General features: G+C 36.9%; 2 protein-coding genes across 3 annotated transcripts; one reads left to right on the top strand and one right to left on the bottom strand.

Moving 5' to 3' along the window:
* Nucleotides 1-2,741: 2,741 nt before the first annotated feature.
* Nucleotides 2,742-4,667, top strand: LOC110630970 (aspartate racemase). The gene is made up of 2 exons (XM_021778636.2): nt 2,742-3,966; nt 4,043-4,667. Exons 1-2 carry the CDS (start codon nt 3,202-3,204, stop codon nt 4,307-4,309), a joined length of 1,032 nt encoding a protein of 343 aa, XP_021634328.1. The 5' UTR covers nt 2,742-3,201; the 3' UTR covers nt 4,310-4,667.
* Nucleotides 4,668-4,826: 159 nt separating this feature from the next.
* On the bottom strand, nt 4,827-13,004 carry LOC110630969 (nudix hydrolase 19, chloroplastic). Of its 2 annotated transcripts, none has more exons than XM_021778635.2 (6): nt 12,324-12,998; nt 10,526-10,666; nt 10,312-10,416; nt 10,034-10,133; nt 6,551-6,643; nt 4,827-5,175 (listed from the first exon to the last, which is right to left on the bottom strand). In XM_021778635.2, exons 1-6 carry the CDS (start codon nt 12,927-12,929, stop codon nt 4,886-4,888), a joined length of 1,335 nt encoding a protein of 444 aa, XP_021634327.1. In that variant the 5' UTR covers nt 12,930-12,998; the 3' UTR covers nt 4,827-4,885. The 2 variants fall into 2 exon arrangements, with proteins under 2 accessions (XP_021634327.1, XP_043806080.1); XM_043950145.1 differs by lacking the exon at nt 4,827-5,175 and adding an exon at nt 5,182-5,375 and having other exon boundaries at nt 12,324-13,004.
* Between the last annotated feature and the right edge of the window lie 8,604 nt (nt 13,005-21,608).

The following is a 21,608-nucleotide window of genomic DNA, read 5'->3' as shown; positions in this document are numbered from 1 at the left end:
TCTCCTTCTATTAGTTTGGATTTTAAATTGAATTATAATAAAATAGTGAAAATTTGTATCAATTCAATTTTATTTATATATTTTAATTAGAATTTATTCTTTTTAAAATAATTTTTTTTATTTGTAGTTGAGTTGAAATAAAGTTATGTCCGTTTAATATAAATTCTACCTTAGATGGGATGAGTTTTATAATTTTTAAATTAAATATGTTATCAAAAGTTTTAATAAATACATAAATCTAAATATAATATTTTATTTTAAAGAGATTTATAATTTAGTCACTAAATATTATCATTATTAATAAGTCAATTCCTACAATTTTAGAAAACTATTAAAACGTATTTATCTTTTATTTCCGTCAATAAAATAATCATTCTGTCTATTTTTACCGTTAAAAATATAATAAAAGACTAAATTACCCAATTTCTTTTCCTTCTCTTTCTCCTCCTCCGATTCTTTTTCCTCCTCTTCTTTTTTTTCTTCTTTTTCTTTTTTTTTTTTATTTTTCTTCTATTCTTCTTTTATTTTTCTTGTTTAAGGATGAAAAGGTGATGGAGATGGAGATTTTTCTTCTTCTTTTTCATTTTTTTTTTCTTATTCATCATCATTGTCTTTCTCTTTCTTTGTTTTTTCTTTTACAAGGAGAAGGAGAAGAGACTATTTCGTTAACGAAAAAAACGATAAAGACGTTTTAATATATATGAAAAAAGATAAGAATATTTTAATAGATATTTAAAAATGTAGGAAGATTAAAAAATGTAGGAACTGACCTGTTAATAATAGCAATATTGAAGAACTAAATAAGGAGTTTTATTTGAAAATAAAATTGAATTCTAAAAATTTTCTCTTATTATTTATCTATTTTTAACGGAAAAGATAATATAATAACTATTTTATTGAATGAGAAAAAAGTTAAGAACGTTTTTAATAGATTTCTGAAAATACAGAAACTGATTTGTTAATAATATCCACAGTAAGGAACTAAAATATAAATTTCCCTTTATTTTATAATTCGTTTAACTTATTCATATTTAATTTATATGTTCAAAACACATTTTGATGATTGATTTTTCTGTAGCACCGAAATACATACTCACACCCTTATATCATATTAAACTTTTAAATTAAATCAGTAATCTATCAAATATTTAAATTTATAAAACTTATAATAATTAAATATATATTGAATATATTATTAATAATTTATAAAAAAATAAAATACATTCAAAATTTTACTAATTGACCTATAAAATTTTTGTAAAATTTTGTCCATTTATAAAAATTAATAATATAATTAGTAAAATTTATAGTGTAATAAATAATGTAAGTAATTAATTTTTTAAAAAATAATCAATAATATCATTAATTTATATTTAATTATTATAATTTTTATAAATTTGAACCTTAATATTTTATTTTAGATTTTCAATAGAGTCGCGTTAGTATAGGGATATAATGATGTACTTTAACCTAACGTTATTCCTCCAAGTTCTCATTCAGACATTGGAATAATGGAGAAGCACTAAAATCAACTAAAAAATCATGAATTAGGACAATAATGTTATATCATTAAGCATAATTTGATATGATGGTGGAGCTAGCAATCGTTTTTTTCGTTTTGGTAAAAAATTACATTATAAAACTATTATATGAGTTAAAACAAATTATAACGATAATAAAAATTACACTCGCGATTTAGTTTGATGATAAGTTCCGATTCTATTCGTCCAATCCCTAATTTTCACTAAAAAAAACTAGTAATAAAAATTAAGGTAAAAAATAATTAAAAAAAATAGAAATTAAGAATATCCAGTCAGGAGGTAAAGTAAAAATTTTTTTTTTGTCTGCTGTAAAGTAAGCTTCAATCATGTTGGTGCAGAGATCTCCCTAGACTATTCCTTACCCATTTTCCATTCCCAAGCTTTGACATGGTTCACATATAAGCACAAACTTATTCCTCAAGTGTCCCCCAGGGTAAGCAGCAAAAGTCACCCTAACTCCATGTTTATTCTGAGAAATTATTAAAATTGAGTAAAATTGCTTGAAAACTTGACATTTCTCCATGTGAGTTTGTGACCCAGGAAGAATTGGAGTCCTGGGTTGAGCTTATTTATTTGAAATATGAATATGAAAAGTGTTAATATTTCTCCAGGAACGGTATGCTGTCTCACAGACAGTCATGGGACCTCAAAACTAGCTTGTTAGTTGAAAATTTAACTTTTCTGTGTAAAATCCCACAAAGAACCATAGCCAAGAAAACAGATCCCGTTAGAAATAGAAGAAACTAGAAATCCCAACTCCCAAGCCACTTTGTACAAGGATTGACAGTGAGAGGAACTGAAGCTCTCATGGAGATAGTAATTAGTAAATTCTGAAAGTAATTGCAATTTGATTAAGATTGAGGTGGACAATTTAAGCCTATAATTGCCAAGAGCCCTTGCGTGTCATGGTTCTACTGAACTCCTGTCTCTCTCTCAGACATTTCTTGTCAATTATTTTTAGTACCCACCACTAGCCTAATGCAAGGACAAAAGTATAATCCATCAATTGATGTTGTTGTCTCCTTGTTCATGGAAAAGATAGATGTGAAATTTCAAACTGCTCCAAAATTTAACCTCGGTTTACTGCCATGACAGGCCAGGTGTGTTTCTTCTGATGGTTATTTCTTGCACTTTACTGCTCACCAGGACACAATAGCTGTATTTATTGGCTAAATGGCATTGCTTCTTATATTTGGATCCTGCTAGAATTCCTTATTCATATTTGTCAGACAGGGATAGAAAATAAAAATAATGGAGAGATAGGCAATAGAAGCCTTGTCTTTATATGGATCTGCGAATATCATTTTTTTTTTTTATGTTATCTGTATTTTGAATGATTGATGATGATGCAGGTGTATTGAAAACCATGTTGATTCCCTATACCTTCTCATGATTGATCATTCGATATCATTAATGCGTTCTTGAAATGGCTGTCCATAGTTGAAGAATCTTGTACTTGACATAACCCTTGTTCATGCTTACGATAAAAACACGCTTGTTGGGTTTTTTCTTGTTTAAATCATGGGTTAAAGTTGAACATGTGGGTTTTTTATTCTGCAACTGTAAAACTTGAAACTAGCCTACAAATGGGTTAGTTTATGATAAATTGTGAGTTTGAGTTCTGGGGTTGAAAGGTTCTTTCCAGTCTTATGGTGTAGGAATGTTTTGTCTCCACCATAGCAGATCTTGGAGAAAAGAAACTGGTTTGGGTTTAAGGACGTTTGATGGAGGAATGGCATTCTCATTTCATAAATTAAATTATTCACCATTTCTTGTAGGTAATATACATAAGAATAGGAGTCATTATAGAGCAAGAACAGATCTGTCTGTATCTGTTCACTTTTTCTCAGTTTTTGTTCAAATTGATGAGAGTAGAAGTTCATCAAAATCCAAGAAGATTTCACTTTCAGGTACTGCTCCAAAAAGATATCAGAACCCCAATTCCCTGCTGAAACAGGCAAATACAGTGGGAATCATTGGAGGTGCATCTGTTCTATCTACTCTTATTTTCCTGGAAAAGCTTGTCTGGTGGAGCTCAAGAGATGGAGAGGAATGCATTCCTTTTGTTGTGTGCAGCGATCCTTCAATAACTAGGGTGGTCCCATCACATTCATTTAGCAGCAGAAATGCAGAAATTGAATCAAATGTTGGCTTGCTCATTGAGAATTTGCAGTGTAAAATGAAATTTCTTGAGCAGTCTGGTGCTCGTTGCCTGGTGATGCCATGCCATGTTTCACATGCGTGGTATGATGAGATATCTGAGGGCTGTATGCTGCCATTTTTTCATGTTGGTGATTGTGTTGCTAGTGAGCTCAAGGAAGCTAAGTTGAAGCCACTTGAAGCTGGGAGTGATGTGAGAATTGGGATGCTTGCTTCAAATTCAACTTTAACTGCCGGTTTTTATCAGGAAAAACTGCAGAATCAGGTACATTCGGGAACTGCTTTTCTTGTTTCAAAAATTTTAGCTTCTTTGTATTTTCTCTTATTGTTAGAATGTGCAGGGCTTTGAGGTTGTGTTGCCAGACAAGGCAACCATGGATCACATTCTAATCCCTGCAATTGAAGCGGTGAGTAGAAGGGACATGGAAGGGGCAAGAAATCTCTTAAGAGTAGCAATCCAAATTCTTTTGATGAGGGCAGTGAACAAAGTAATCCTTGCTTCTGATGAACTTCAGGGTCTCCTGCCTTACGATGAGCCTCTTCTGAAAAAATGTATAGATCCCATGGATGCATTGGCCAGGTCAGCCGTAAGATGGGCTAAGAATTAAAGAAAGGTATATGAGAATAATATTCAAGGGAAACTCTGATCAGTGATCATCATCATTGTCTACTGATATGAGGTGTAAATAGCTCCTGGAATTTCCTGCACAATCACCAGCAGTATTTTGCAAATAGCGATTCTATTCAAATTTTCTGCTTTTAGTTTTCGAGTCTTGATGCCATTTGCTTGTTTCAGCACATTCTGTAAGATTTCATTAAATTTTTGTGAATTTTCCGTGATGCTATTGATTATCTGATAGCCTGAATAAAAATCTGCAGAAACCATTCGTCGAAGATGGTTTGCTCATGTACTATACCAAGTGAAGAAAACCGTACGTTCAATAAAAAGAAATGTTAAATCTGCAATTCCATTTTAGTTTTAAAATTTGTTTCCATCTTACTCAAATGATCACATCTGACAAGGTTTTGGTTGTGGTTGAGAAGCACTTCAAATTGAAGAAAACAATTCATGTGGACATTAATCCAGTCACATAACAATTTAAATGCTCTGTAAATAACAGAAGGTGAAGAATGTTCAAGCTTGAATATATTCTGAGCAAAAGTTTCATTTAGAAGCATGACGACTACAAATTAGACAGAGAACTACTTGGTTGTTTCCATAGAGCTTCAACTCCAATCGTTGAAGATTGATTAACCCAAGAGGAGATTAGGTGGTGAGCAATTGCGAAGGGGCCAGGAAAAAACATTGGAGCAAGCTCCCCACTTTCTACATTAAAATCTGCTGACAAATTCTGCCCTTTCTCGACACCCTTGCACATCTGATCAACCTTTGCAGCTGCTGTTCTTTGTGCCTTCTTATATTCTGCAACCATCAATGCTTTTTGGACATCTTCTCTGCTGTGCCAGGCAGCATCTACACAAATAGAGAATTCAATAATGTCAGCTTTTCACGCCTCCGCCAGACCTAAAGCAAAATAGTTCTTCCATATCCGTGCTAGCTTTAGCGATTTAGTCCACAAGTATCAGCTAATAGAATAATTTGCACAAAAAATGCATAATTTACTCGTCTCCTTGATCATTTTAGGCTCTCAACTTTGTCTTCATCATTTTTACCTTCAACATTCAAATTGTGAACGACTTAATCCAAGCATTGTGGAGTGTACACATATCTCGTCTTCAACTTTTAATTGTAGAATAACTTAACCCCTTTGATCAGAGAGCGAGTGAATATCATACTCCTATTATAAGTTATTCCACAATTTGGAAGTTGAAGGGTAAATAGAACTTTAAAAAAATAAATAAATAAAATTGAAGACAGAAAGTGATTTTCAGTGAATAATGAGAAGGTAAATGTAAAAATTGAATCCTAAACCTGAGATATCCACGTTTGTAACTTCCAGCAGCCCAAAACAAAATGCAAAGGAATATAACCTTTTTTTTTGGGAATTAAGGTATAGTTATTGTTATCAAGAATTCTGATCAGATTCTTTAACATGTGCAATTACATAAAGTTGGACTTTTCTCAGGGGGTCTTAATTGTACTCGGGGTAGAATGCAGCAAGTTCCCTTTTTCTCATTTACTAATACAGAGCAAACACCTCTTATCAGGAATTTTACTTCTAATAAAGGCAGGAACAAGAACCTACAAGATTAACTGTATGGCATGCATTTTCCATTCAATTTAGCAGTTAAAATGAAAAAGGGATCAGCGAGCTTGGAACTAAAGTAAATTATTCTAAGAACAACTGAGAGAGATTTTGGGTTAAGTGAACGGAAACAGCATTTTAATAAAAAAACACATTCCCTCCTCACTTCTTTTCTATATGACAGGATGCACAACTATTTTGACAATTTTGAGATGTTCCATAATTCCGGTTTCATTCGAGTCCTTTTAATAGTGAACACATTTATTTAATTGTCATTGTTATTGTTGTCCCTTCCTTTCCCCCCTTTCCCATATCAGGTGTCCAAAGCTTCAGCCTATCCACATCCAAGTTGTGTGCATTGTATGCCCATAACCATCTAGAGGAAAATATTCACTACACTTAGAACATTACTGCTCCACAGTTTGCTTTTCTAGGTTCAAGCATGATTTATTTCAACTCATGATACAGCAATTATGCCCAAGGCCCTATAAATATTCATCACATCCATTCTCTCAATAATAAAGGAGATAAAATAGAGGAGAATGACCTCTAGCTAAAAAGTAGTAAGAGATTAACATAAAAGAAAGGTAAAGTTCAAACAAGTGATCAAAACAATTAACGAGGTTCAGCATTTTCAAGTACCTTCCAACTCTGCCTTGTCTACATTTATTTCAAGTGATTTTGCATACGCAAAGAAACCCACCATGAGCTGGCATGGCATGCTATTTGGGCCAACTAAAGAAATCAAATAAAGAGTACAATAATTAGCAACAATCAACATATTAAATCAACAAATAAAAATTGACTACATGCACTATAGAAGTTTGCATAAATACGAAATATTTCAGTGATGAAATGCAGCAGCATTATTTCACCTGCTAAACAATAATTCCTGCACTCCACCCCATGAGAGGAAAAAGAAAAGGAAAATTGATCAACTATCTTTAAGGTAATAGTAGATACAAGCAAGGTTTTCAGGTTCAGCTGACTAGTTGAAATAGTGAAGGCAAAGGATCATAGTTTAAGGTTTTAACTGGATCAAATTAATGTTAATCTGTATAATATATTATTAAGTAATAATTAAATATATATAACAACATTAACAATCTCTTTGAAAATAACAGCATACACTATTGAAATCAGTAGTTTGACATATCTTACAAATAATTACTAAAATAAATTTCAATATGTAATTTCTTCTTAAAAAATAGCTTGAAATTTTTTATTGGTTTTTTAGATTTTAAATAGCAACATTCAGTTAAAAAAGAAATACTTAGAATAAAATTCTCATAATAATTAATTAATATCAATGAAAAATAAATTTTAGGATATTAAATTTTTATAGTAGAATAAATAAGAGAAAATTTATATGCTTCAAAAAATAATAAGATAGGTAATTAAATAATTCAAGTTAATATGCTAACGTACTCCCGTGATCCCACTGTCCACAAAGATAAGATTATTTTCTTGTTATTATAGACTGTTTTCTTCTTTGAGATGGTAATTTTTTTATTAGCTTTCTAATATATCCCGATTTAATACATATTTGCAAACAAAAATTTATTAGTTCTAAGCATAATTAAGCGACAAATCAATAGAAGTGGAGAATAATAAGAATATACTAGGAAAAACAACAAAAAATTTAGGGCAAATTACTTTTATTCCTTAAGTTATATCAAAATTAACACATATAGTATTCAGTTGGCAAACTTATTCCGAGCTCAAGACCTACTTCTGAAAAAGTAAACTTTTATTGTCATTTGAAGCATCCTCAGTTGGCAACCTTATTTTGGAGCTCCAGAATACACTCTTATAAAGGTAAACTTTTTCGTCATTTTTATCATTTTCACAAATGATATTGAATAATATCAAATATGAAATTAGTCGACAAACTTATTTCAGAATTCCGAGACCCACTTTTATAAAACAAATTTTCATCTTTATTTGGAACATTTTCACAAATTGTTTCCCTATAAACATTTCTGGATCCTTTTTAGTTGAAAAATATCAAATATGAACTCAGTTGATAAACTTTTTTCGAAGCACCTGAACCAATTTTTTCAGTATTTGGAGCATTTTCACAAATTATTTACACATAAAACTTGTTCCATGAGTTGTGGAATACCAAATATGAGCTTAATTGAAAAACTTGTTCCATGAGTTGTGAAATACCAAATATGAGCTTAATTGAAAAAATTTGTTCCGGAGTTCCATTATCCACTTTTTTAAGTATAAACATTCATTACCATTTGAAGCATTTTTACAAATGATTTGCGCATAAAACTCATGAGTGACTATTTTGGAGTTGGGTAATATCAAATATGACTTAGTTGGCGAACTTGTTGCAGAGTTAGACCGACTTTTGTAATGCTAATCCTTTAGCGTCAACTAGAGCATTTTCACAAACGATCTGCGGACAAAAACTTGTGAGGTCTCTCTATTTTTAAATCTCAATATTTTAATCCATATATTTTGACTTCGTCAAATTGAAATCCCTCCGAAAAACATTAATTTATTCAATTTAATAAAGTTAAAATACAAGGACTAAGTACTAATTTTTCAAGCAATCAGGGATATAAATGTTAATTTTGATATAACCCAAGGATTAAAAATATTATATATTAAGTGTATCTTGCCCATTTGTAAGAAAATTAATAGAAAATTAGATAAAGAGGCATCTAATTGGACAAAATCAAAATACAAGGACCAAATAATTGAGTTTTAAAAATAAAGAGTCATAATGCATAACTCAAGGATATAAAAAGTATCCAACCCAAAATTTTATTATTTTAACATGACTAGTTATTATTTTAAAAATATGAAAAATAATTACAAATATCTTGGTGAAATGAAGGGAATAACAGATTATTGATATCACTAGTAATCAAGTCAAAATTCTTCAGAAACTTTCAGCTTCGTTTGATATTGTCAAGGGTTTGACTCTCATGCAAGCTAAGATCCCAATTTTACATGGCAACTGTCTTCAGTGCCAATTATGACCATTAAGCCGTGCCCTGGTTGACTGGTTCAATGGTTGCTACTCAATTTCGTGCTTAGTATATGGTTCTTTAAGAAAGCAAATTTCTTAACTAGAATGGACCAGCTAGTGGTCCAGTTCCCAGTTAATCTGGTCCGACCAGCCAACCAATCCACTCCAGTTTTGACAACAATGAAGACATCAATAAACATTAAATAAAAACTAACAAGAGAACAAGCAACAATAACATAAATTGCTGAATTCACGTGGAATACATAAAAAGAACAATTGGGTGCAAAACGCAGAAAGTTTACATGAAAGCCAAAAATGGATTGAATACTATTACCACACAGGTGAACAATGAAATGATGCAAAATAATATATTTTAAGGACATGCAAGAACACAGAAAGAAATTGAATGGGTAAAGAAGGGCATAATTGCAATTTGCGAAAGAATAAGCAACATGGCCCTATAAATCAGTGGAACAACACAAAATGAAACAGCCACTACTTAATATAGAGCTGGCAAAGACAAGCTGATTTTAAACGATCATGGAAAGATAATTATTTTATTGATTCTTTAAACTATTGCTACAATCGGAACTAAGTGTTGATAGGGATAATGAAAGTCAAGTGGGCTGATGGAAGGATGAAAAGAAATGCTCAAGGCTGGATGATTTATTAATATTCTAGAAGGCCTAAGAAAGTAATAGAAGAAGAAAAGGTAGTTATCCAGCTAAGCAACAATTACTTACCTATACTCACAGGGAGGCAGCCACATGGACCTGTGGGTGCAGCAGATGCATATAAATAGCCAGGGAAGATGAGGGGAAACTGAAAAGTTTCTCCAAGAAAGGATGCTTGGACGATTAATGGAATTTCCAGCTGTTGCAGCTTAGGGTTGGTCGATTTGTATCTGCTATGCCTATCAATTATTTCCTTTCTTTGGTCTTATGAGGAGGTCCTTGAAATTCAATTACTCAATTCAGAATTATCAAAAGAATCTTTTGCGCTTCCCTTTCAATTCTCTGTTTCGCTTCTAATTCTGATTGATCATCCTATTTTATCTGTTGTGATTCGCTACTCTATCAAGTAATACAAACAAATGGCCATTTTTACGCCCAAATATGAGATGGATGGAACAGTACCTGGCCACGGCTGGGAACTATGATAGACAACTTCCCCCACCTCGATACCAGTCTCCTCCCATGTTTCTCTCCTAACTGCCTCTTCTAAGCTTTCTCCTGGCTAAGGACAATAGAAATAATTTAAAAAACAAAATAATTGAGAGAAAAAATAATAGGTAACTTATCATTTGTGAAAAAATCACAAAGCGTTACTGGGTAGTTACACAAGCACTTTGACAGCCTCACACTAAGGGATGATTCAAATTTTAGATAAAATTGAAGGTGGCCTAGGTTCATACCTCTATGAAACCAGCTAAGCAACTCCACATCCGAGGAACAAATCTTGACTGTCTGCTTAGAAGGACACAGTCATTTTTTCTATCAATAACCAACATGATCACCACCTTGTTGCAACAAAACATGGGGTCAAGAAAGCAATGTGGAAACCAAAGCATCAACCATCTAAGAATTTCAAACTAAAGATGCAGCAAAGAGGCATAAACGATGCTCTACCGGATCAACACGGGGGTAAATTGTCTTTTTGCATAGTTCATTAGAGCACTGCTTCCGCCTACCAGCTTCTGCAGGGACTGCTTTTGCTCCACAGTGTCCGCAAAAACGTGCTAAGTTATGCCATTCTAGCAATGCCCTAGCCTAAGCAAAAGAAAAGCAAATAATATATATACAAATCTTAACGAATCAAGTGGCATAACATATGCACTAATTGAATAGGAATACATTACCAGACAAAGATCCAATGTGATTAGCAAAATTTTCACTAATACAAGAGTGAGGAAAAATAATGGGAAGAAAACCATAAATTCATCAATGAGAAGGTTACCATATGTAAACCCAAGAAGAAACAATTAAGTGAATAATAAAACTAAACCTTTCCAAAGTAGATTATCAATCCATTACACCTAATTACCTGCTCAAAATTTGTGTCACCTACAATGATCTTCCAAAATCCTTATAAGCAAAATGCTTGTATGATGCACTGAAAAAGGATACAATGATGCGTAAATTGTCTTGTTATTAATGATCTCAATCCTGGAGGCCTTGGTGAAAACCTCAAACTTTTATAAGTATTAATATAAAGGGAAAAATGAGAAAAGTATGATGATAATGTATCATTTTAAAGAAATATAAGGAAAAAGTCATACAGTTGACTTTAGCAATCTAGACTTCAAAAGACTGAATTATAGACATTGATTTGTGCAACTGCAATATTTAAACCAAAAAAAGGAACTGGGATAGGTTATAAGTCAAATTCTACACTGGGTTGCGCATTTCCTTACAAGTGACAAAGCTAATTATTAGGCTACACCAATCCTTGCTCTTCTCCCCTATAGCATATAGATTTTGCTCCTTTTGAGTCCCCGTGGCAACTAAACTCCCAACATTCCAAATGTTTGAAATCAATAAACAAAACAACAATCTTAGAGGAGAAAGTTCTTTTATATGTTTTTAAGACAAAAATGAATAGCATGTTTGAACATTTATAATTTGTGTAGCGCATATAATAGAGGAATTGTATCTTATTGCCATGTCTATCTTAAACGATGCCAGAATCCTATCTGTCGCTGGATTCCTTGGTTAAAATTCATTATAAGAGTAAAGAAAATTGAAAAAAAAAAAAAAGGGTAAAGAAAGAGAACTTTGGAACCTAAAATTCAGAAAGGGGGGAGTGGGAGGAGCATATTGAAAGGCAAACAATGGAGACCATTACAGGCTACTATATATCTGCAGACAAATACAGCAACTAACATTCAACCATCAGATGCAGCACCATCAGACATTCAATCATCAACCTCTCTCCCCAACCACCCCCCCTCCCCCTCCCCCTCCCCTTCTCTATCTCTATCTCTCTTTTTCTGCGTGTGCGAGGGTGCACACTTATTTGGTAAAAGACCTGGTTCCAGTCCAGGAATCCACCAGTAATAACCACTCAAATTGCACCAACTATGCTAACCCCATTAAACATGCCTCGGGTAAAAGATGCAAAAGCTTATATTCTAAAAAGTAAACTTTAGATTTTAATCTCTAGCTTTGGAAAAAAAAATGCATGCACTTTAATCTCTGCCTTGCTGAATGAACGACTATAAAACTCAAAAAATGCATATTCATGTTACTATAAAATCCAATCTCGAGCTGGACCAAAAATTCACTCTCACCCTAAACTCTACCTATCTGATAAAAAAAATGAGGTCTTAGAATCCTAATTAATCAAAAGAGATGCACCACAACGAAGACGTAAATTATCAGAATCTAAATGAATTATAATTCTAATTAAATAACCAAAACAACTTACATGACCAGCAATAGCCAAATCCCCCATGGCCCGCTCATCAGTCCAATCAGTAGCCACCATAAGCGTCCTCAATTCAACGAAACAAAATCGCTTGCTACCAAGTACATTGATCAAGTTATTCTCCTCAGAAACATCAACTGCCCAGTAAACCACATCCTCCTCAGACCTTGAACCCAGATAAACCAAACTCTCTCCACTCAATTCAACCCTAGAACTAGCCAAAAAACTTCTAAAATCAGCCAAACTGATCCAACGCAGGTGCCAATTTGGCACTAAATCACCATCACCACTGGAAGAGGCAAGCGGCCTGCCCTTCCTAAAGGGTAAAACCCTGAAATTAATGGACGATAATTGGTGGGTATTGTCCAAAAGTTGAGTCTTTAGAGTTTCAAGGGCTAAGGTAGGGGACAAAGGATCAGTCGGTTTGAGGGTTTTAGATCTTAGAGGGTTGCCAGCAAAGGCATGGGATTGAAGGTTTACAGACATGGTGGTGATTGAGGCAGTGAAAAATGGAAGAGTTCTTGTTAAGGTGCTCTTGATAGAGAGTGTTTTGGAGATAGAACAGAGGAAAGTAGCTGTAGGCGATGTGAAGAGGAGAGAGAGCATGACTCACCTTGTTCCATGAGGTGGGCGGTTAAATTTTGCTTGTATCGTTATCTGAAGTCAGAGAAAGAAAGAGTTAGGTGCTGAATGATGACGACCCGGTTAGGCAAAAACGTGACCAGTACGGTACATATAATTCTGATTTAGACAATAACTAATTTTAATTTGAAAATAAAATATAAGGAGATTTATAATTTAGTTTCTGAGTATTGCCATTATTAATAAGTCAGTCTTTATATTTTTAAAAATCTATTAAAACGTTATTATCTTTTCTCTTTGTCAACGAAATAGTCCTTCTGCCTATTTTTACCGTTAAAAATATAGTAAAATACCAAATTACCCTCATTTCTTCTCCTCCTCCTCCTCCTTCCTTTTCTTCTTTATCAATTCTTTTTGTTTCTTCTGCTTCTGCTTTTTTTTTCTTCTTTTTCTTCTGCTCCTACTTCTTCTTCTTCTTTTTCTTGTTCTTCTTTTTTTTTCTTCTTTTTCTTCTTCTTCTTCTCCCTCTCCTCCTCCTCCTTCTTTTTCTTCTTCTCCTTCTCCTCCTTCTTCTTCTTCTTTTTTTTCTCCTCCTCCTTCTTCTTCTTCTTCTTCTTCTTCTTTTTCTTTTTCTTCTTCTTCTTCTTTTTCTTCTTCTTCTTCTCCTTCTCCTCCTCCTCCTCCTCCTCCTCCTTCTTCTTCTTCTTCTTCTTCTTCTTCTTCTTCTTCTTCTCCTTCTCCTTCTTCTTCTTCATCATCATCATCATCTTCTTCTTCTTCTTTTTGGAGGAGGAGGAGGAGGAGGAAGAGAAGGAGGAGGGACTATTTTGTTGACAAAAAAAAACAATAAAGACATTTTAATAGATGTGAGAAAAGATAAGGACGTTTTAATAGATTTCTGAAAATGTAGGAATTGACTTGTTAATAATGTCAATATTCAATGAGTAAATAAGAGGTTTTATTTGAGGGTAAAATTGGATTTTAAAAATTTTCTCTCTCCTCCTTTATCTAATTTTAACGGAAAAAAGGACGGAAAGAAAATATAAGGACGTTTTAATAAATTTATAAAAATACAGGGACTGACTTGTTAATAATGGCAATATCCAGGGACTAAATTATAAATCTCCCTAAAATATATTATCAAATTTATATATAAAAATTTCAATAAAAATCTGTCAAATATTTTTTTAGCAATCAAAATTTATGACACAAATTAAATTCTTTCCATGTTAAAGAATTATTAGTCAATATAAATTATTTTATTATGATAAAACCTTGTTAAATTGACACGCGATTGCACAATTATTATTTATAGAAAGAAATATTAAAATATTATAATATTCAAAGGATACAAGGGGATGATGGATAATGAATAATAGAGAAAATATTTTAATAGTTTCAGTTTCATGGATTTCTAAGGAGGATATACAGATGATGACTCTAATTTTATTAAATTATATTTGCGTATTTGTGATTTTTTTGACGGTAATAGGAGGATTTGAAACATTGCTCTTTTTAATTGAGTTTTTTTTTAAAGGAGATATCATGGCTATTATTAGTATTCCTATTAGTATTACCAATAAAAAAGATTCATTTTTGTGGCACTTTGATAAAATAGGTGTTTATATGGTGAAATCCGCATACTTTATGTATATGGACTTATTAGAAAGATCATTTCTTAACGTAGAGGGTGAGCTGTAGACTAATTTGTGAAATGTTTTGGTCCCTTCAAAAGTAAAGGATTTCTGCTGGAGAGCTTATAGAAATATATTGCCTATAAAGATAACTTAAGGCAAAAGGGTGTGGACGTGGATACTAGATATCCTTAATGTCATGAAGATGAAAGTGTCATGTGTCCAAGAAAGTTTGAAGGTTAGGGGAGTGAGAGATTTATAGTCTAATGATAATTTTTTTAAATTTTTACTGTAAATTTTGAAATTTCAAGATAAGGTTCGAAAAACCTTTCTAATGATCTGTGCACGAAAATTATGGTTGTAACGATCCGGAAACCGGACCGCTACCTGCGCTAGGATCCAGATCGGCTTAAGGCCGCCGGAACCCGTAGCAAGCCTAACATACATCCTGTACAACTGGTATAATCCCATACATGATCAAACATTCCATAAAAAAAACTTTAAAACATTTACTATACCAAGCTTGACCTGAACATACAACATACTATAAACATATAACCCACACCAGAGCCCTCATCAAATGCCCTAGTGTGGTCCACATTTCATATGTCAAGCCTGGTTTCTCATCTCAACAATAAAACATAACATACATCATGTACAAAAAGTGATTAACCAAATCTTAGGGCCAAGCACAATACTAATTCATAAACATAACTGTACCATACGCTACATTTCATTAGTTTACATTATCTTACAATACATTATATCAATTTACATTACATGTCCACGCTAACATGCTAATCTATTACATAAACATAACATTAATCCTTGCCGACTTCCCGCACTACCTCAGACCTGCAAACCTGGGGGTTAGGGAGAGGGGTGAGCTAAAAAGCCCAGTGAGCAGAACAGGGAAAAACAGTTTAATAAATCATATGCTATCATGGAATGCGTCACATCACAAACATTTCACATCACGGATGGACATGACCACCGAAACTCCCTTTGTCTGTGTCCGGCCCTCGAAGGAGCTCCTCAGGACTTCTGTAATATATCATATCTAGGGCTATTGGGGTCGCTTTGGTCCATCCACATCAACAGCAAATTATACAATGCAACATCTTCGTGAAATCTAATGCAACAGCCTAATACATATACATGGTATTCATGATGCGTGAACATGCTTAAAACATTTGATTAGTTAGTTCTACTCACCTCTGACAGACGCTAGACTGACTCTGTAACAGCTAACACTGTTGGTCTCCTCGGTTCCTCAGGTCCGATCCTACACAGGTGGACTCAAATGAGGGACAAAACACACTCTAACAAGACTCTAAACAACTCTCCAAAAACTTCCTAAAACATCTTAAAACAATCATAGAAATCATGCAAATGAAGGCTGGACAAGGCACTTTCAGCGGCAGGTTCGGCGGCTGAAAGTCCCTTCCAGAGACGAAACTCATGCATGTTCGGCGGCACTTTCGGCTGCCGAAACTCCCCTCCAGAGCCGAAAGTCCAACTTTCGGAGGCAGGGTTTGGCAGCCAAAAGCTTGGCTCCACAGGCAGGTTTGGCGGCCGAAAGTCCCTTCGGCAGTCGAACCTGAGCTCTTCCAGAATAGTAGAACTCAGCCTCCTCATGCACAAACAGCCTCCAAACCTTCCAAAACAACCCAAAACCTCACATGCTCTCTCCCAAACATACATACACACTCCCTCATGCATATAGGGCATAAACTAACTTAAACCTCAACACAAACATCACATAAACATACAATGAGCATAAAACCCACATAAACCTTAACATGCACATCTACTCTATCCCATGCATCAACACCCTTAAAACTCCTTAAAACTTACTTAAAACTTACTTAAAACATGCCAGAAGACAAGGATATGCACTTACCTCTTGAAGATCGAGAGTTGGTGCAATCCCTAACTTGGAGATGGGAGAAAATCTAGCTCTGTAATACCCGGCTCGAGTCCGGCATCGGAATTCCTATAGTCCGGTGGAATCTCGGGTGTCGGAACCCTCGAGAAGGGTAATGCATATGTTTTCTAAAGTCTTTTCATTTGTTTTCATGTTTTGAAGTGGTAAAAGACTTGAGTTTTGAAAGAAAAGCAACAAGGGAGAAATGCAAAGGTTCGGCCGCCGAAGGTCACTTTCGGCCGCCGAACATTGCATGGTTGCGGCTTCACGTTCGGCTGCCGAAGGTGGTCTGGCCAGCCACCTATAAAAGGGCCAAGGGTCGGTGGAAGGAGGTTATTTCTCCTCCACTTGCAGCCAGAGGTGAGTTCCAGCCTCTCCTACGTTGACTTTCCTGTTTTCCATGATTTTCAACAAATCTTTCAAGAGTTTTAAGAGTTTTGGTGATTTATGAAGGTTTTGAGCAAAAGAACCAAGTTTTGAAGCTTGGAGCTTTGGAAGAGCTTTTCTTCATATCTCCACGTTAGGATCCTTCATCCTCACGTTGTGTAAGAGGTAAGTGAAGATCCTGAGCTTCTTTGATGATTTTGAAAGGTTTTATGAAGTTTGTATGGGTAGTATGCATGTTTAGGTTTAGGTGAGGTTTTTGGTGATTTGTGGTGTTCTAGCATGATTAAGTGTTATGTGCTATGTTTGTTTGGGGTTTTAGGATAGTTTTAGACCCCTTTGTGCATATATATGTGTATATGCTAGTTGGGAGTAGTTGCTATGCATGTTTGTAGGTTTTTGGGCAAAGTTTGCATGAAACAGAGCAGGGTTCTGCCCTTCGGGCAAAACCAGGTTCGGCCGCCGAAGGAAGGTTCGGCCGCCGAACCCGTTGTGGAGGCAGTTCGGCTGCCAAAGGTTGCCCCCGAAAGCTAGGCTTTCGGTTTAGAAAGGGACTTTCGGCCGCCGAAAGAGGGCGTTCGGCCGCCGAAAGTGTGTGAGTTTCGTCTCTGGACGAGACCTTCGGCCGCCGAATGTGCCGCCGAACATGCATGAGTTTCGTCTCTGGAGTGGGGTTTCGGCCGCCGAACCTGCCGCCGAAAGTGCCCTGTCCAGCTTTCCTTTGCATGTTTTATGTGATGGTTTGAGGATTGTTAGAGGGGTTTTGGGGAGTTTCTTAGAGATGTTCTTGAGTGAGTTTAGTCCCTCATTTGAGTCCACCTGTGTAGGTACGGACCAGAGGAATCAGGGACATCAGCAGTGAGTCCAGAGTCAGAACCTGCAGAGTTAGTTCAGAGAGAACTACAGGTGAGTGGAATTTAACTTAATGTTTTAATATGAAAACTGATATTTTATCATACTTCATGCATCATGAATATGCTTTAGGGTGAGTGCATTAGTGTACACAAAGATGATGCATTGCATTTATCCTTGTACTTGGCATGGCTCCTTGTACATTGCTTATGTGAGACGGCACGGACTTCGTGAGGATTCATTAGCCCTCAGAGGAAAGACCTGGAACAGCCTTACGAGGACCAGGCATAAAGACCTGGAACAGCCCTACGGGGACCAGGCAAATGGTACTTAGGTACCCCAGATGAGATAGAGGGAGTTTTGATCCGTCCGGCCGAGGTGATGTGATTCTGTGTTGCATTCCATGAGAGCATGTTTTATCACCTGTATTTGCCTATTCTACTCACTGGGCTATTGTAGCTCATCCCTCTCCCCTAACTTCAGTTGTGCAGGTTCAGAGATCAGAGAGAACTCAGCAGGGTACAGGAAGAGTACAGAGTTTTGTAATAGCTAGTGTGGACATGTATTTGTACAGAGATAATGTATATGGACAGTGTATAGAATGGTGCTTGATTTATAAGACTTGTAATCCCTTTGTGGAGTCACATGATCAGTTTATGTATGTTTCTTTCTTGTTGTATGTGTATGAGTAAAACCAGGCTTAACATTATGAGCTTAATCCGCCTAGAGCCATGAGGAGCTCTAGTAGGGATTAGTAGAGCACAGAGAGAGTGCATGCACAGGTTAAGCCTTGGACTAAAGAAAAGTTTTATGGTTTTACAGAAAATGTATGATCATGTATGGGAGTTCACAGGTCTACAGACAGGATAGCAGGCTTACTACGGGTCCCGGCGACCTTAAGTCGATCTGGATCCTAGTGCCGGTGGCAGTTCGGTTTCCGGGCTGTTACAGATTGGTATCAGAGCCCTAGGTTCACATGGTCGGACCTCTAGAGAGAGAGTTGGGCTCATAGAGAGGTTTAACAGGTCAAGCACCATAGGAAAAACATGTCCACTAGGATAGGATGTCAGTCCTGTCTATATGTTGATGTGCAATGTGCATGTTTTTGATGTGTTGCTGATGTGTTATGTGATGTTGTTTTCTTCCAGAGAGTGAAGATGCGAGGAACTCGTCGATCCGCGAGATTGACTGGAGTCCCATCTGTAAGTGAGGGTACAGCTGCTCGTCCACCTGCCTTGCCAAGGGCAAGATCTCACAGGTCAAGCAGGGAAGGAACGTCACGAGACCCTAGAAGGTCTTCTGACGAGAGCAGGAGAGGAGTAAGCAGAGGGGGAAGGTCAGTAGAAGAAAGAGGTGTGAGGGAAGAGGATCAGAGTAGAGATGCAAGCATGGGTGTAAGAAGGTCAGAAGAAGGTATGGGGGAGTCCCAGGGAGGCGTTCAGGCCTCTGGGTTTGGTTATCCACCCTTTCCACAGGGCCCAGAGTATCCGATGGGAGGCACGTCGGATTACTCCAGTTTTGTCCCATATCCACCCTACATACCATATATGCCCTATCCTTCCTTTTATCCACCATATCACATGTATCCACCCCCACCTGTTCATCCAAGTCCAGTACAGCCTGAAGTGAGGGAATCAGTTCCTCCACCACCACCTCCTGAACCAGTAGCCCCTGTTGTGGAAGCACAGCAACCCAGTTCGTCAGGGGGAAGTAAGGTGAAGATGACCGAGTACTTAAAGTTGGATGCTCCGAAATTCAATACAGGAGATGATCCCTTTGAGTATCTCAGTGCCGTCAGAATGATAACAAGTGAGTTGGGAGCAGATGATGGTAGAGCCATTGAGATGGCAGGGTTCACGTTAAAGTGTAAAAAAGCTAGAGAATGGTTCAAGAACTATGTGGACCCGAGACTTGAGAGTATGACATGGGAAGAGTTCGCCAACGAATTTGCTGGATGGGCTTTTCCTGACAGTTTTAGGGAACTAAAGGTTGTGGAGTTTGAGCAGTTGCGACAGACGGAGGAGATGAGCGTTGATGAATATACAGATAAGTTCCTGGAATTGTTGCCATATGTCGGTCAGGCATATGATACAGATCAGAAGAAGGCAAAGAGATATGCCACAAGGCTTCATCCCAGGTATTTCTCTTTGATTCTTCATGCGGAGAAGGAAAGTTTCCACTCTATTGTGGATGCTGCTAGAAAGATGGAGGCTAGTGCTATAAGTCAAGGTGTAGTCAAGGCACAGTCTTCTGGTGTTAAACCAGGTTCCTCCTCACAGAGTACAGCAAGTGCAAGTAAGAGAAGATGGGAGAAATTCAGAGGAAAGAGAGGCAAGTTCTGGAACAGGCTTAAGTCGGGTCTGGGAATGAGTAGTGGCCCCAGTTATGGCGCAGATTTTCCAGTGTGCAAGAGGTGCGGCAAACAGCATAGAGGAGCTTGTCAGTTGGGATCCACAGCCTGCTATAGATGTGGGCAGGAGGGACATTATGCACGGGAATGTCCTCAAGCGACTTTGGTTGCACCATCCCAGCAGATGAGTACGGGCAGTGTGGTACAGCCAGTAGCTGCAGCCCTACCACCAAGTAGTGGCAGAGGAAGAGGAAGAGGAGCAGCCTCTTCATCAGGGATGGGTTCCCGAGGTGCAGGTCCGTCAGCCCCAGCACGGATTTTCACCCTGACTCAGCAGGAGGCAGACACGTCGAACACAGTGGTGTCAGGTAATCTCATCATTGGGTGTTCAGAGGTGTATGCTTTAATGGACCCCGGTGCTTCTCACTCTTTCATTTCTTCTAGAGCTGCAGAGAGGTTGGGTCTGATAGTGTCTGAGTTAGAGTGTCCTCTATGGGTCAGTGGACCCAAATGTGATCCATCTTTGGCAGAGTCAGTCTGTCGGTTCAGTCCAGTGTGCATAGAGAGTAGATACCTTCCAGCTGACCTGGTGGTTCTAGAGTTGACAGATTTTGATGTCATTCTAGGGATGGATTGGTTATCTACGTATGATGCTACCCTGAACTGTAGAGACAAGGTAGTCAGTGTCAGAGACCAGGATGGATCAGAGTGTGTCTTCAGAGGAGACAGGAGAGGGACACCTAGGGGTTTGATATCAGCCCTCCAGGCTCGTAGAATGTTAAGGAAGGGGTGTCAGGGGTTCCTAGCTTATGTGAGAGAGCTAGACAGTCAGGTTAGGGAACCATCCTCAGTACCAGTTGTTAGAGACTTCCCAGATTTGTTTCCTGAAGAGCTTCCAGGACTGCCACCGGATAGGGAAATAGAGTTCGAGATTGAGTTGATGCCCAATGCTAGACCGATCTCTATTCCTCCCTACAGGATGGCACCAGCAGAGTTGCGAGAGTTGAAAGAGCAGTTACAGGATTTGGTAGCTAAGGGTTTCATCCGCCCGAGTACCTCACCCTGGGGTGCTCCAGTATTATTTGTCAGAAAGAAGGATGGACCTCTGAGACTTTGTGTCGACTATAGACAGTTGAACAAAGTCACTATAAAAAACAAGTATCCTTTACCCAGGATCGATGATCTATTCGACCAGCTGGCAGGAGCAGGTTGTTTTTCTAAAATAGATCTGAGATCCGGATACCACCAGTTGAAGATCAGGGAAGGAGATGTATCCAAGACTGCTTTCCGAACCAGATATGGGCATTATGAGTTCCTTGTGATGCCGTTCGGGTTGACTAACGCCCCTGCAGCATTCATGGATCTCATGAACAGGGTTTTCAGGGAGTACTTGGATCGTTTTGTGATCGTCTTTATTGATGATATCTTGGTGTACTCCAGGAATGCAGAGGACCATGCTCAGCATCTTCGGATAGTGCTGCAAACCTTGAGAGAGCATGGCTTGTATGCCAAGTTCTCCAAGTGCGAGTTCTGGCTAAGGAGCATTTCCTTTTTGG

The sequence above is a fragment of the Manihot esculenta genome, chromosome 14 (genome assembly GCF_001659605.2).
Source record: "Manihot esculenta cultivar AM560-2 chromosome 14, M.esculenta_v8, whole genome shotgun sequence".
NCBI lineage: Eukaryota > Viridiplantae > Streptophyta > Magnoliopsida > Malpighiales > Euphorbiaceae > Manihot > Manihot esculenta.
The sequence above is the reverse complement of the archived record's forward strand: the minus strand, read 5'-3'. Positions and strand labels throughout refer to the sequence as shown.